Source organism: Chiloscyllium punctatum, chromosome 4 (assembly GCF_047496795.1).
Source record: "Chiloscyllium punctatum isolate Juve2018m chromosome 4, sChiPun1.3, whole genome shotgun sequence".
Lineage (NCBI taxonomy): Eukaryota > Metazoa > Chordata > Chondrichthyes > Orectolobiformes > Hemiscylliidae > Chiloscyllium > Chiloscyllium punctatum.
Genome location: NC_092742.1, coordinates 1,828,407 through 1,844,945, shown reverse-complemented (window position 1 = coordinate 1,844,945; position 16,539 = coordinate 1,828,407). Strand labels below are relative to the sequence as shown.

At 44.3% G+C, this 16,539-nt stretch overlaps 1 protein-coding gene across 4 annotated transcripts in view; it reads left to right on the top strand.

Moving 5' to 3' along the window:
- The window catches only part of tmem63c (transmembrane protein 63C), a 400,240-nt gene that overhangs the window by 328,631 nt on the left and 55,070 nt on the right, over positions 1–16,539 (top strand). For all 4 annotated transcript variants that reach the window (XM_072567924.1, XM_072567925.1, XM_072567923.1 and 1 more), the window contains one exon: positions 351–466. In XM_072567924.1, the coding sequence (XP_072424025.1) occupies positions 351–466 (116 nt within the window). The remainder of the gene's footprint in view (positions 1–350; positions 467–16,539) is intronic.

Below are 16,539 nucleotides of genomic sequence, written 5' to 3'. Positions count from 1 at the left end.
ACATACATCAACAGCACTTCACCGAGGCACCCCACCCTCAACTAAGCCCAACTCCCAACTAGCTAACTGCTGACCAGACCAGAGAGCCCAAAACTAAAGGATCCCCATCCCACCCTACCTGTTGACCAAGACAACCTTTATCTCCCAGGTTGATTTCACCTCCACTGCCCTCATCCCTGACTCCAAATGGAGAAACCCAGGTTACTGCCAATTCCCCGCAACAAGGAAGCAAGCTGAACAGATTTTAACCTGATCCAGGTTCAAGAGAATTTAGATGCTGATCTATTTTACTGAAAGTTTACAAGAGATTTGAGCACCTTTTATAGCAGTAATTATGGTTGTATTTCTAGGACCAGTCCAACCCATCACTCTCTTCACCTTTATCACTCTGCTCCTCTGCATCATCTTCTCGCTGTTTGGATTCTGCATCAAAGGACTGCACAAACTCCAACCTCAAAACTACCAGGTAAATAGTGTCCAACTGAAAGGGACATGGGGCATGGAGGCTGCTGTCGCTGTGAGGGGAAGCAATTAATGGGACGGGGGAGCAGGCTGTTAGCGAAGGGGGTGTGACGGCAAGGTATAGGAGAGAAGTGGAAGGAGTGTGAGGAGAGACCAGCGATGTAGAGAAAAATGGCAAGTTTTAAGGAGAAAAGAAAAGATGATGAATAGGATCAGCTAAGAAAGGATGATGTTTACGAAGTGAGTGTGTGTGAGTTTAATGTGGGTAATGGAATGTGAGAAGGACAGAATGAGTATGTAGGTTGTGGTAAGGGAAAGGTTGATGGTGGAGTGGTTTAAATGGGTGAATGGCATGAAGGATAGACTTGTGTATGGTGGGTAGGGCAGCACTGTTGGTGGAATGGAGTGGGATGTGAGGGGTAGGGGAAGACATCTGGGTCTATGGGGAATGAGAAAGGTCTGGGTGCATTACACAGAGGTATTATCCTTATCATGAGGTACAGTTAGAGAGTCAACATGGATTTGTAAAGGGTAGGTTGTGTGTAACAAACCCCTGTCTAGAGAAGACTTTGAACGAGGTGCGTAGCAGCCAAAAAAAGAGCTGTCCCAATCTTGATCCATTGCCCTGTAGGTCACAACAAATCAAATGCATGTAACTGCAATAAAGGTTTCTACTTTCATTATTCTTGCTACATGTTCCAGACACCTGCCAATCTGTAGGTGAAAATATCTATCCTTAACTCCCTTTTATTCCTTCCAGGAATTATGTTAATTCTCTGTGTGTGATTATTACTCTCTATTATTGGAAATTCCTATTCACAGTAACCAGGGCCCTCATTTTTATCCACAGCACTCAGCAGTTAAATCTCCCTTCAGCCTCCTCTATTTCACAGAAAATATCAAAACCTATCAAGGCTTTATTGCTGAAATTCTTCATTCCTGGCAATGTCCTTGTAAATCTAAAACAGAATTTAACAAAGAACTGCAGATAAATAAAACAAAGAACTGTGGATACTGAGATCTGAAACAAATGCAGAAAGTGCTGGAGAACCTCAGCAAATCTGGTGCCATCTGTGTAGAGAAAACCTGAGTTAACATTTCAAGTCATGGAGTCATAGAGTCCTATAGCACGGAGACAGGCCCATTGGCCCCAAGTGGTCCATGCCAACCAAAATGGTCATCCATGCTAAACCCCATTTCCCTGCACTTGACTCATATCCTTCTAATCTTTTCTTATCCATGTATTTGTCCAAATGCCTTTTAAATCGAGGGCTGAAGGGCCTGTACTGCGCTGTAATGTTCTATGTTCTATGTAAATGTTGGTAATGTACCTGCCTCAACCATGTCTGCTGGTAGCTCATTCCATATGTGTACCACCCTCTGTGTAAAAACGTTGCCTCTCAGGTTTCCTTTTATTCTTTCCCCTCTAACCTTAAACTGATGCCCTCTAGCCTTCGATTCCCCTTCAATTGGAAAATGGACTGAGTGCATTCACCCTCTCATGATTTTAGACACTTCTATAAGATCTCCTCTCAGTCTGCTACACTCTAAAGAAAAAAGTCCTAGCTTGTGCAACCTCTCCCTATAACTCAGATCATTGAGTCCTGGCAGCACCTTTGTAAATTTCTTCTGCACTCTTTAATAATATCCCTCCTATGGCAAGGTGACCAAAACTGAACACAATACTCCAAGTGCAGCCTCACCAACGTCCTGTACAACTGCAACATAACTTCCCAACTTCTACACTTAATGCCCTGACTGATGAAGGCCAGTGTGCTGAAAGCCTCCTTCACTGCCTGTTTGCCTGTGATTTATTTTCAAGGAACCGTGTACCGTGAACTCTAAGGTCCTTCTGTTCCACTACATTCCTTAAGACCCGACCATTCACCATGAAACTCCTACCTTGATTTGACTTTCCAAAATGCAAGACTTCACACTTATGTATATTAAACTTCATTTGCCATTTCTCAGCCCACTTCCCCAGCTGATCAAGGTCCTGCAGCAATTTCTGATAACCTTCATCACTGTCCATGAGACCAACTATTTTGGTGTCATTTGCAAACTTAGTAATCATGCCTTGTACATTCTCATCTAAATCATTGATATGGACAATAAACAGTAATGGGCCAGCACCGACCCCTGAGGCACTCCACTAGTCACAGGCCTTCAGTCTAACAAACATCCTTCCACTATTACCCTCTGCTTACTATCATCAATCCAATTGTGCATCCAATTTGCCAGCTTCCCCTGGATTTGATGCAATCTAACCTTCCAGAGCTGCCTACCATGTGGAACCTTATCAAAGGCCTTATTGAAATCCATAAACACCGCATCTACCGTCCAGCCCTTGTCAACCCTCCTGGTCACTTCATCAAACAACTCTAACAAATTTGTGAGGTACGATCTCTCACTCACAAAGCCATGCTGATTATTCCTAATCAAATCCTGCATTTTCAAACGCATGTATATCTTATCTCAGAATCTTCTCACGTAACTTACCCACCATAGATGTTAGGCTTACTGGTCTATGGTTCCCAGGTTTTTCTTTGCAATCATTCTTCAATAAGGGCACAACATTCACTATCCTGTAGTCTTCCGGGATTTCAACCCTGGCTAACGATGATGCAAAAATACCAGCCAGGGCCGTGGAAATTTCTCCTCTAGCCTCTTGTAGTGTTCTTGGATACATTTGGTCAGGACCAGGAGATTTATCCATTTTCATACATTCTAATACATCCAACTCCTCCTTACCTGTGATATGAACTGTCCCCAAGATATTACCACTAACTTCCCCAAATTCCCAAGTCTTCATGTCTTTCTCATGGTAAACACAGAGAAGAAATATTCATTGAGGACCTCGCCCATCTGCTGTAGTTCTACACACATATGTCCACTTTGATCCTTGAGGGATCCTATTCTCTCTCTAGTTATTATTTTTCCTTTAATATACTTAAAGGACCTCTTTAGATTCACCCTAATCTTCTCAGCCAAGGGTAAGTCCCATGATACTTTGTCAGGACTGAAAGCAGCTGGGAAAAATGGTACTTATGCAGATGATGGAAGTGGTGACGAATGGAGGAGAATGGGATTGGTGAGTAGGAACGAGTCTGAGAGATGGAAACTGTGCCCAGAGAGAGAAAAAAGATGAGAAGCAGACAAAGAGATTGCTAATGATAAGTCAGGAGAGAGATATATGCTGAATGTGTGTTAATAGGAAGTATAATAGTTGAAAATGGATCAGCTGTGCTGGGAACAACCATACAGAACACTTCATGCCTTCACCTCAATGAATTTTGGGCAGAACATGAGATCAGATTTTTTTTCTGTCCTGTTTGCTCCTGTGCCCATATTGTTGGATAGGAGTCTTTTCCCTGTCCCACAGACTCCTTCCCTGCTTTCAACAGGCACTCTCCACCTGGAGCCTTCCCTCTGGTCTCCTACCTGGACTTGACCTGTTCATTGCCTTAATTTCTCTGCTCTCCTCACACATTCTAACCTACCTCTTTCTGAACTGACTGGACGCCGTGATCTGAGATCCAATCCTGATATTGTAATCAAATCTGCTGACATCTGAAGTTGTCTGGTGTACTGGTACCTAACTTGTGAAGGCTGAGCGACAGCTCTCAGACAACTCCTTTTGTCTTCCTCTGAACCATAACCCCACCATTGAACATCAAGCTATTGTTTCCACGACTGTCACTAACCTCATCTCATCTGGGGATCCTCCCATCCCCATCTCACAAGCAGCCTCCCACTCATATGGACAGTCCCCAGGATATGACCACTAACTTCCCCAAGTTCCCAAGTCACAATCCTCTAACCCCATACAGCCGGCTTCTTCCTTCCTCCAAAAATCCACAAACAAGACTTCCTGGGCAGACCCATCTGTTGCTGCCTCATTTCCTCTTACCATGACTTAGTTCCTTTCTACCCCTTTGCAGTCTCTTCCCATTTAGGGGAAAGCAATATTATTATCATGCAACTATTAATTGAGACTCAGGTAACATTCTGGGAACGTGGGTTCAAATCTCAAGAGAGGAAATTGCAGTACCGTTGGCAATGATCTTCTCGTCTTCACTGTCAACAGGGGTGGTACCAGGGGACTGGAGAGTAGCGAATGTTGTGCCCCTGTTCAAAAAAGGGAATAGGGATAACCCTGGGAATTACAGGCCAGTTAGTCTTACTTCTGTGGTAGGCAAAGTAATGGAAAGGGTACTGAGGGATAGGATTTATGAGTATCTGGAAAGACACTGCTTGATTAGGGACAGCCAGCACGGATTTGTGAAGGGTAGGTCTTGCCTTACAAGTCTTATTGAATTCTTCGAGGAGGTGACCAAGCATGTGGATGAGGGTAGAGCAGTGGATGTAGTGTACATGGATTTTAGTAAGGCATTTGATAAGGTTCCCCATGGTAGGCTTATGCGGAAAGTCAGGAGGCATGGGATAGAGGGAAATTTGGCCAATTGGATAGAAAACTGGCTAACCGGTCGAAGGCAGAGAGTGGTGGTAGATGGTAAATATTCAGCCTGGAGCCCGGTTACAAGTGGAGTTCCGCAGGGATCAGTTCTGGGTCCTCTGCTGTTTGTAATTTTTATTAATGACTTAGATGAGGGAGTTGAAGGGTGGGTCAGTAAATTTGCAGATGATACGAAGATAGGTGGAGTTGTGGACAGTGAGGAGGGCATTTGTCGTTTGCAAAGGGACTTAGATATGATGCAGAGCTGGGCTGAGGAGTGGCAGATGGAGTTCAACCCTGCCAAGTGTGAGGTTGTCCATTTTGGAAGAACAAATAAGAATGCGGAATACAGGGTTAATGGTAGGGTTCTTAGTCAGGTGGAGGAACAGAGGGATCTTGGTGTCTATGTACATAGATCTTTGAAAGTTGCCACTCAGGTTGATAGAGTTTGTAAGAAGGCCTATGGTGTATTATCGTTCATTAGCAGAGGGATTGAATTCAAGAGTCGTGAAGTGATGTTGCAGCTGTACAGGACTTTGGTTAGGCCACAGTTGGAGTACTGTGTGCAGTTCTGGTCGCCTCACTTTAGGAAAGATGTGGAAGCTTTGGAGAGGGTGCAGAGAAGATTTACCAGGATGTTGCCTGGAATGGAGAATAGGTCGTACGAGGATAGGTTGAGAGTTCTCGGCCTTTATTCGTTGGAACGGCGAAGGATGAGGGGTGACTTGATCGAGGTTTATAAGATGATCAGAGGAATAGATAGAGTAGACAGTCAGAAACTTTTTCCCCGGGTACAACAGAGTGTTACAAGGGGACATAAATTTAAGGTGAAGGGTGGAAGGTATAGGGGAGATGTCAGGGGTGGGTTCTTTACCCAGAGAGTGGTGGGGGCAAGGAATGCGCTGCCCGTGGGAGTGGTAGAGTCAGAATCATTGGCGACCTTTAAGCGGCATTTGGATAGGTACATAGATGGGTGCTTAATCTAGGATAGAAGTTCGGCACAACATCGTGGGCCGAAGGGCCTGTTCTGTGTTGTATTGTTCTATGTTCTATGTTCTATGTTCTCACCATGGCAGATGGTGGTGTTTGAATTTATTATTTAAAAAATCTGAAAATAAGACTCTAATGATGACGATAAAACCATTGCTGAAACCACCTGATTCTCTAATGTGAAAGAAATCTGCCATCCTTACCTTGCCTGGCCTACAGGTGACTCTGGACCCACAGCAATGTGGTTGACTCTTAACTGCCCAATGAACAACAAAAACTGAAATTGCTGGAAAACACAGCAGTTCTGGTAGCATCTGTGCAGAGAAAGCAGAGTTAATATTTCAGATCCGGTGACTCTTCTTCAGAACTGATAGTAGCTAGGAAAAGATTGGTATATATTTATTTGGTGTTGAGGTTATCCGTTTGTCTTTTTGTTAGTAAGGATACAATAGTTTGTCTGACATGTTTGTTGTGTTTCTTTGGTTATGGTACGGACACACTGAACAGACTACACAGGTACAGACAAGAAATTGTCTGCCAAAAATCATTAATTTCAAAAACAACCAATCAGGAGTGGACCACCACAATCGAACAGGCCATCATCACAGGACAGATCAGAACCATGTCCAGAAAGTGAACAGCACTACAAGACAAAATGACTACGCTAACCAACAGCAGAGAAGGCAACATGACAGACACCTGAGTTAGAAACTTCTCCAACAGATAGCTTACAGACACAGAAAAAGCTGTATTAGCCAAGGGACTCAACTACGACCACAGGGACGTAAAAACAACAGACTTCCTAACTGCACTATAATGTAAGTCGGAACTAACAGACTAACCAAAGAGACACAACAAACAGTCAGACAAACTATTGTACCCTTTTACTAGCAAAGACAAACAGACAGCCTCAACACCAAAGAGAGAAAAGTCATAAAAACTCTCAAAAATGACAAGAACATAGCCATAATACCAGCAGATAAAGACAGAATGATGGTTATTGAGGGCAAGACCAAATATACACAGAAAGCAGAGAAACTACTTGCAGAGACTGACACCCACCTGCAGAGGGAGTGTGACCCATGCCACAGCTAACCAATAAAATAAAGAACACACAACGGAACCTTCAAAAAAACAGACTAATAAAAAGCATTGATCTACAAAGGATGAAACCAGAAAGCAACAATACTCTGAGATTTTACAGTTACCCAAATTACACAAATCAGACAATACTACTTAGACCCATTGCAGCACTGCTGACACCGTCATTGCATAAACTGGCAGAAGAACTCCAACACAAATGAAAACATCTTATTAGCGGATCCAAGCACTCCATCCAATCATCACAGGAATTTCTGGACAACATTAAGAACATAAACATAGACAAGGATGATGCAATGATCTCATTCGATGTAACGGCACTGTTCAATTGACAAAACTTGAGCCAGAGAGACAAACAGAACAGACAACACGACTGGGAACCTATCAACAAGGTCTGCATGCTCAAACTACTAGCCCTGTGCTTGAAGATACACTTCACATTCAACAACCAACTATATGAACAGATCAGTGGGACACCTATGGGCTCACCCATCTCTGGGCTCATAGCAGAAGCAGTGATGCAAGGACTGGAACAAACACAAATCCAACTCAAACTCTGGATCTGATACATAGATGACACCTTTGTTATCATTTAGAGAACAGAAATTGAGAATACACACTGGATTATCAACACCATACTCACAGGGATCAGATTTACAAGAGAGGAGGGAACCAACAATGGTTGTGTGGTACAAAAAACACAGAATGGTGAATAGTGTATAGGAAGGCCACATACACTGACCAGGTCCTGAACTACAACAGCAACCACCCAAAGACAAACAAGAGAAGCTGCATTAGGACCCTGTTCAAAAGGGCTACAACACACTATGGCACTCCCAACCTATGTAGGGAAGAAGAAGAACACCTCTACAGAGTATTTGGCAAGAATGGATATCTCTGCAACTTCATCTGCAGATGCCTAACAGGGAACAAAGCGATGAGGACATGCCATGACCTAACTCACTCGCCACGCTACTTTATGTAAAAATATCTCAGAACTGACAGACAGAATTCTCTGACCATAAGGATTCATGACAGCTTGCAACAGTAATATTTGATTTGGGGTTTCTTCAGGATCATATTTTACTCTCATCGCCACTGAAATAACTCCACAGAGGCTGATATCCTGTCACTAAGTCACCCTTTATTTACACATTTACTTCAGCAAGGCATTTTCTTTTAATTCCCTACAGTGTGGAAACAGGCCCTTCGGCCCAACAAGACCACACCCAGACCCATTCTCCTACATTTACCCCTGACTAATGCACCTAACACTATGGGCAATTTAGAACATAGAACACAGAACAATATAGCACAGAACAGGCCCTTTGGCCCTCGATGTTGCGCCGACCTGTGAACTATTCTCAGCTCGTCCCCCTACACTATCCCAAAATCATCCATGTGCTTACCTAAGGATTGTTTAAATCTCCCTAATGTGGCTGAGTTGACTACAGTAGCAGGCAGGGCATTCCACGCCCTTAACACTCTCTGCATAAAGAACCTGCCTCTAACATTTGTCTTAAATCTATCATCCCTCAATTTGTAGTTATGCCCTCTCGTATAAGCTGACGTCATCATCTTAGGAAAATCCTCTGATCATCTTATATGTCTCTATTAAATCCCCCCTTAGCCTTCTTCTTTCCAATGAGAACAGGTTCAAGTCTCTCAGCCTTTTAGAACATAGAACATAGAACATAGAACAATACAGCACAGAACAGGCCCTTCGGCCCACGATGTTGTGCCGAACTTCTATCCTAGATTAAGCACCCATCCATGTACCTATCCAAATGCTGCTTAAAGGTCGCCAATGAATCTGACTCTACCACTCCCTCGGGCAGCGCATTCCATGCCCCCACCACTCTCTGGGTAAAGAACCCACCCCTGACATCTCCCCTATACCTTCCACCCTTCACCTTAAATTTATGTCCCCTTGTAACACTCTGTTGTACCCGGGGAAAAAGTTTCTGACTGTCTACTCTATCTATTCCTCTGATCATCTTATAAACCTCGATCAAGTCACCCCTCATCCTTCGCCGTTCCAACGAGAAAAGGCCGAGAACTCTCAACCTATCCTCGTACGACCTACTCTCCATTCCAGGCAACATCCTGGTAAATCTTCTCTGCACCCTCTCCAAAGCTTCCACATCTTTCCTAAAGTGAGGCGACCAGAACTGCACACAGTACTCCAAATGTGGCCTAACCAAAGTCCTGTACAGCTGCAACATCACCTCACGACTCTTGAATTCAATCCCTCTGCTAATGAACGATAATACTCCATAGGCCTTCTTACAAACTCTATCCACCTGAGTGGCAACCTTCAAAGATCTATGTACATAGACCCCAAGATCCCTCTGTTCCTCCACCTGACTAAGAACCCTACCATTAACCCTGTATTCCGCATTCTTATTTGTTCTTCCAAAATGGACAACCTCACACTTGGCAGGGTTGAACTCCATCTGCCACTCCTCAGCCCAGCTCTGCATCATATCTAAGTCCCTCTGCAGCCGACAACAGCCCTCCTCACTGTCCACAACTCCACCTATCTTTGTATCATCTGCAAATTTACTGACCCACCCTTCGACTCCCTCCTCTAAGTCATTAATAAAAATTACAAACAGCAGAGGACCCAGAACTGATCCCTGCGGAACTCCACTTGTAACTGGACTCCATGCTGAATATTTACCATCTACCACCACTCTCTGACTTCGACCGGTTAGCCAGTTTTCTATCCAATTGGCCAAATTTCCCACTATCCCATGCCTCCTGACTTTCCGCATAAGCCTACCATGGGGAACCTTATCAAATGCCTTTTCTCATAAGACCTTCGCTCCAGACCAAGCAACATCCAGGTAAATCTCCTCTGCACGTTTTCCAATGCTTCCACATCCTTCCTGACATATGGGGACCAGAACTGTACACAATATTCCAAGTGTGGCCGCACCAGCGTTTTGTACAGTTGTAGCATGATATTGCGGCTCTGGAACGCAATCCCTTTACCAATAAAACCTAACACACCGTATGCCTTCTTAACAGCACTGTTCACCTGGGTGGCAATTTTCAGGGATATATGTACATGGACTCCAAGATCCCTCAGCACATCCACACTACCAAGAATCTTTCCATTGACCAAGTACTCTGCCTTCCTGTTATTCTTCCCAAAGCGCATCACCTCACATTTAGCGACATTAAACTCCAATTGCCACCTCTCAGCCTAATTCTGCAGTTTATCCAAGTCCCCCTGCAACCTATAACATTCTTCCAAACTGTCCACTACTCCACCGACTTTAGTGTCATCTGCAAATTTACTAACCCATCCACCTATGCCTGCGTCTAAGTCATTCATAAAAATGGCAAACAGCAGTGGTCCCAAAACAGATTCTTGTGGCACACCACCAGTAACCAGACTCCAGGCTGAATATTTTCCATCAACCACCACTCGCGGCCTTCTTTCAGAAAGCCAGTTTCTAATCCAAACTGCTAAATCACCCTCAATTCCATGCCTCTGCATTTTTTCCATTAGCCTACCATGTGGAACCTTATCAAAGGCTTTACTGAAGTCCATGTATACCACGAGACCTTCCCCACCCTCATCCACATGCTTGGTCACCTTCTCAAAAACCTCAATGAGGTTTGTGAGATACGACCTGCTCTTGACGAAACCATGTTGACTAACTGGAATCAAATTGTTGCTTGCTAGATGATTATAAATCCTATCTCTTATAATCCTTTCCAAACCTTTCCTACAACAGAAGTAAGGCTCACTGGTCTATAATTACCTGGGCCATCTCTGCTGCCCTTCTTGAACAAGGGCACAACATTTGCAATTCTCCAGTCCTCTGGTACTAAACCTGTAGACAATGACGACTCAAATATCAAAGCCAAAGTCTCTGCTATCTCCTCCCTAGCTTCCGAGAGAATCCTTGGATAAATCCCATCCGGCCCAGGGCACTTGCCTACTTTCACTCCTTCTAGAATTGATAACACCTGTTCGTAACTAACCTTGATCCTTTCTAGTCTAATATCTCGTACCTCATACTTCTCCTCTACAATAGTCTCCTTTTCCTGAGTGAACACCGATGAGAAATGTTCATTTAGCACGTCTCCGATCTCCACAGGATCCACACTCAACTTCCCACTTCTGTCTTTGACTGCCCTATTCCTTCCCTAGACATCCTTTTATTCCTCACACACCTACAGAAAGCTTTAGGGTTCTCCTTTATTCTATTTGCTGAAGACTGCTCGTGTCCTCTCTTTGCTCTTCTTAACTCTCTCTTTAAATCCTTCCTCGCTGATCTGTAACTCTCTATCGCCTCATCTGAACCATCTTACCTCATCAACATATAAGCCTCCTTCTTCTTCGTAACAAGAGATGCAATTTCTGTCGTAAACCACAGTTCCCTTACCTTATCACTTCTTCCCTGCCTGACAGGGACATACCTATCAAGGACACGCAATATCTGTTCCTTAAACCAGCTCCACATTTCCATTGTCTGCATCCCCTGCATTTTACTATCCCATTCTATGCATCCTAATTCTTGCCTAATCGCATTATAATTGCCCTTATCCCATTGATAACTCTTGATCTGTGGCATGTACCTATCCCTTTCCATCGATAAACTAAACGTAACTGAATTATAGTTACTGTCTCCAAAGTGCTCACTTACAACTAAATCAAACACCTGGCCTGGTTCATTACCAAGCACCAGATCCAGTGGGGCCTCCCCTCTTGTCGGCTGTTTGACATACTGTGTCAGGAAACCCTCCTGTACACATTGGACAAAAACTGATCCATCCAACGTACTAGAGCTATTACATTTCCAGTCAAGTTGGGAAATTAAAGTCCCCCATAATGACCACCCTGTTCCTTGCACTCCTACTCAGAATAGTTTTGCTAATCCTCTCTTCCACCTCCCTGGAACTCTGCGGAGGCCAATAAAAAAACTCCAAGCGGTGTGACCTTTCCTCTCCTGAATTTAGTATGGCCAATTCACCTGACCTGCACATCTTTAGACTGTGGGAGGAAACCCACGCAGACATAGGGAGAACATGCAAACTCCACACAGATAGTTGCCCACGGCAGGAATTGAACCCAGGTCCCTACCACTGTGAGGTAGCAGTGTTAACCACTGAGCCTCCGTTCCCCATGGTAGGCTCATTCATATAGTCAGGAAGTATGGGATACAGGGAGATTTGGCTATCTGGATTCAGAATTGGCTGGCTGACAGAAGGCAGAGTGGTTGTAGATGGAAAGTATTCTGCCTGGAGGTCAGTGGTGAGTGGTGTCCTGCAGGGCTCTGTTCTCGGGCCTCAGCTCTTTGTAGTTTTTATAAATGACTTGGATGAGGAGGTTGAGGGGTGAGTTACTAAATTTGCCTATGCCACAAAGGTTGGAGGTGCCGTTGATAGTATCGAGGGCTACTGCAGGCTGCAGTGTGACGTAGACAGGATGCCGAGCTGGGCTGGATAAGTGCAAAGTGATGCATTTTGGAAGGTCAAATTCGAATGCTGAATATAGAATTAAAGACAGGATTCTTGGCAGTGTGGAGGAACAGAGGGATCTTGGTGTTCAAGTGCAGAGATCCTTCAAAGTTGCCATCCAAGTTGATAAGGTTGTTAAGAAAGTCGATGGTGTTTTGGCTTTCATTAACAGGAGGATTGAGTTTAAGAGCTGCGAGGTTTTGCTACAGCTCTACAAGACCCTGGTGAGATCACGCTTGGAATATTGTGTCCAGTTCTGGTCGCCGTATTATAGGAAAGATACAGAGGCTTTGGAGAGGGTGCAATGAAGGTTTACCAGGATGCTGCCTGGACTGGAGGGTTTGCCTTATGAAGAGAGATTGACTAAGCTCAGACTTTTCTCTCTGGAGAGAAGGAGGAAGAGAGGTGATCTGATCGAGTTATACAAGGCAATGAGAGGCTTGCGTAGAGTCAATAGCCAGAGACTTTTCCCCAGGGCAGGATTGACTGAAACAAGGGGTCATCATTTTAAGATATTAAGAGGAACATACAGGGAAGATGTCAGAGGTAGGTTCTTTACGCAGAGAGTTGTGAATGCAGGGAATGCGTTGCCAGCGGTGGTGGTGGAAGCAGAGTCATTAGGGACATTTAAGCGACTGCTGGACATGCACATGGATAGCAGTGAGTTGAGGGGTGCGTAGGTTAGGTTATTATATTTTAGATTAGGAATAATCCTTGGCACAACATTGTGGGCCGAAGGGCCTGATCTGTGCTGTACTTTTCTATGTTCTATGTTCTATGAAAAGTCCTTGACTCCAGTACCTGCCTGTTCAGAGTCGGCTATCAGAGTGCCAGAATCTCTGACACTCCTGTTCATATGTGTCAACCAGGACTCCATAATTAGACCAGATTAGCTCCAATCAGGGAACTCATATTCTATGAGAATTAAAAGAACTACAGATGTTGTAAATCTGAAACAAAGAGTTACGTTTTGAGGCAGGGTCACCGGACCCAAAACGTTAACTTTGAATTACCTTCACAGACGCTGCCAGATCTGCAAGGCTTTTCCAGCAACTTCTGTTTTTGTTTCATATTCTATGAGATCTAGCTAGCTCATCTTATTACAATCACTACAGTCCTGTCACTCACGCAGCTGCTTGACATTACCTTTTATTTCCTGATACTGAGCTGTTTTTGGATCCAACTTGTTACTTGCTTTGGGATCTCAGGAACTTTCTATTTACTGATCAGTCTGTCAAAAATCTAAGGTCTATATGGACAACATGAAATACACTCTCCTCATCGATCGTCATCAAAATACTCAGTCATGTCGGTCAAATGTGACCTTCTCTTATCAAATCCACGATGACTGTCCTTCCTTAATCCATACCTTTCCAAATGACATTTTATACTATCTCCCAGAATTTATTGTGATAATTTTCCCACCATGAAGCTAGACCATTCGCCTATAAATACTACTCCCTTTAGCTGGCCTCTCGTCTTTTGGGATCATGCCTGTAACTGGAGAGGATTCAAAAAGTGTTAGTCACTGTTTCCTCCCTTGCTTTTTCTAAGAGTCTAGGTACATTTTATCTGGACTTGGGGATATATCCACTTTTAAAGATGTTAAACAGCTTCAATATTTTATCCCTCACTACATTTATACCATTCAGTATTTAACTCTCCTAACTAACTCCAATATCCTAACTAAAAACCTAAAGAACTGTTGCTGCTGGAAATCTGAAGAAAATACACAAATTGATTAGATTACTTACAGTATGGAAACAGGCCCTTCAGCCCAACAAGTCCACATCAACCCGCAACCCACCCATACCCCTAACACTACGGGCAATTTAGCATGGCCAATTCACCTGACCTGCATATCTTTGGACTGTGGAAGGAAACCCACACAGACACAGGGAGAATGTGCAAACTCCACACAGTCAGTTACCTGAGGTGGGAAATGAACCCGGGTTTCTGGCGCTGTGAGGCAGCAGTGCTAACCATTGTGTCACTGTGTCGCCCATAAGCTCAGCAGGTGTGGCAGCAAGGTCAAAACAATGACTGCAGATGCTGGAAACCAGATTCTGGATTAGTGGTGCTGTTCAGCACAGCAGTTCAGGCAGCATCCGAGGAGCAGCAAAATCGACGTTTCGGGCAAAAGCCCTTCATCAGGAATAAAGGCAGTGAGCCTGATGCTTGGAGAGATAAGGTAGAGGAGGGTGGGGGTGGGGAGAAAGTAGCATAGAGTACAATGGGTGAGTGGGGGAGGGGATGAAGGTGATGGGTCAAGGAGGAGAGGGTGGAGTGGATCGGTGGAAAAGGAGATAGGCAGGTAGGACAAGTCCGGACAAGTTATGGGGACAGTTACTGAGCTGGAAGTTTAGAACTAGGGTGAGGTGGGGGAGGGGGAAATGAGGAAACTGTTGAAGTCCAGATTGATGCCCTGGGGTTGAAGTGTTCCGAGGTGGAAGATGAGGCTTTCTTCCTCCAGGCAATTATGATGCGATTAGGCAAAATTTAGGAAGCATAGGATGGGGAAGGAAACTGCAGGGGATGGGCAGATTAGAAATGTGGAGCTTATTAAAGGAAAAGCTCCTGAGTGTCCTCGATAAATATGTACCTGTCAGGCAGGGAGGAAGCTGTACAGCGCAGGAGCCATGGTTTACGAAAGAAGTGGAATGTCTGGTCAAGAGGAAGATGGCGGCTTATGTTAGGATGAGGTGTGAAGGCTCAGTTAGGGCACTTGAGAGTTACAAGGTAGCCAGGAAAGACCGAAAGAGAGAGCTCAGAAGAGCCAGGAGGAGACATGAGAAGTTGTTGGTGGATAGGATCAGGGTAAACCCTAAGGCTTTCTACAGGTATTTAAGGAATAAAAGAATGACGAGAGTAAGATTCGGGCCAATCAAGGATAGTAGTAGGAAGTTGTGTGTGGAGTCAGAGTAGATAGGGGAAGCACTAAATGAATATTTTTCGACAGTATTCACTCTAGAAAACGACAATGTTGTCGCGGAGAATACTGAGATACAAGCTACTAGACTAGGTGGGATTGAGGTTCACAAGGAAGAGGTATTAGAAATCTGCAGAGTGTGAAAATAGATAAGTCCCCTGGGCCGGATGGGATTTATCCTAGGATCCTCTGGGAAGCCAGGGAGGAGATTGCCGAGCCTTTGGCATTGATCTTTAAATCGTCATTGTCTACAGGAATAGTGCCAGAAGACTGGAGGGTAGCAACTACGGTTCCCCTGTTCAAGAAGGGGAGTAGAGATAACCCTGGTAATTATAGACCAGTGAGCCTTACTCCAGTTGTTGGTAAAGTGTTGGAAAAGGTTATAAGAGATAGGATTTATAATCTTCTAGTAAAGAATAATTTGATTAGGGTTAGTCAGCACGGTTTTGTGAAGGGTAGGTCGTGCCTCACAAACCTTATTGAGTTCTTTGAGAAGGTGACCAAACAGGTAGATGAGAGTAAACCGGTTGATGTAGTGTAATGGATTTCAGCAAGGCGTTCGATAAGGTTCCCCACAGTCATTTTTATAAACGACCTGGATGAGGGCGTAGAAGGGTGGGTTAGTAAATTTGCAGACGACACTCAGGTCGGTGGAGTTGTGGATAGTGACGAAGGATGTTGTAGGTTACAAAGCGACATAGATAAGCTGCAGAGCTGGGCTGAGAGGTGGCAAATGGAGTTCAATGTGGACAAGTGTGAGGTGATTCACTTTGCTCGGAGTAATTGGAATGCAAAGTACTGGGCTAATGGTAAGATTCTTGGTAGTGTAGATGAGCAGAGAGATTTCGGTGTCCAGGTACACAGATCCTTGAAAGTTGCCACCCAGGTTGACAGGGTTGTTAAGAAGACATACAGTGTTTTAGCTTTTATTAATAGAGGGATCAAGTTCTGGAACCATGAGGTTATGCTACAGCTGTACAAAACTCTGTGCGGCTGCACTTGGAGTCTTGTGTACAGTTCTGGTCACCGCATTATAAGAAGGATGTGGAAGCTTTGGAAAGGGTACAGAGGAGATTTATTAGGATGTTGCCTGGTATGGAGGGAAGGTCTTACGAGGAAAGGC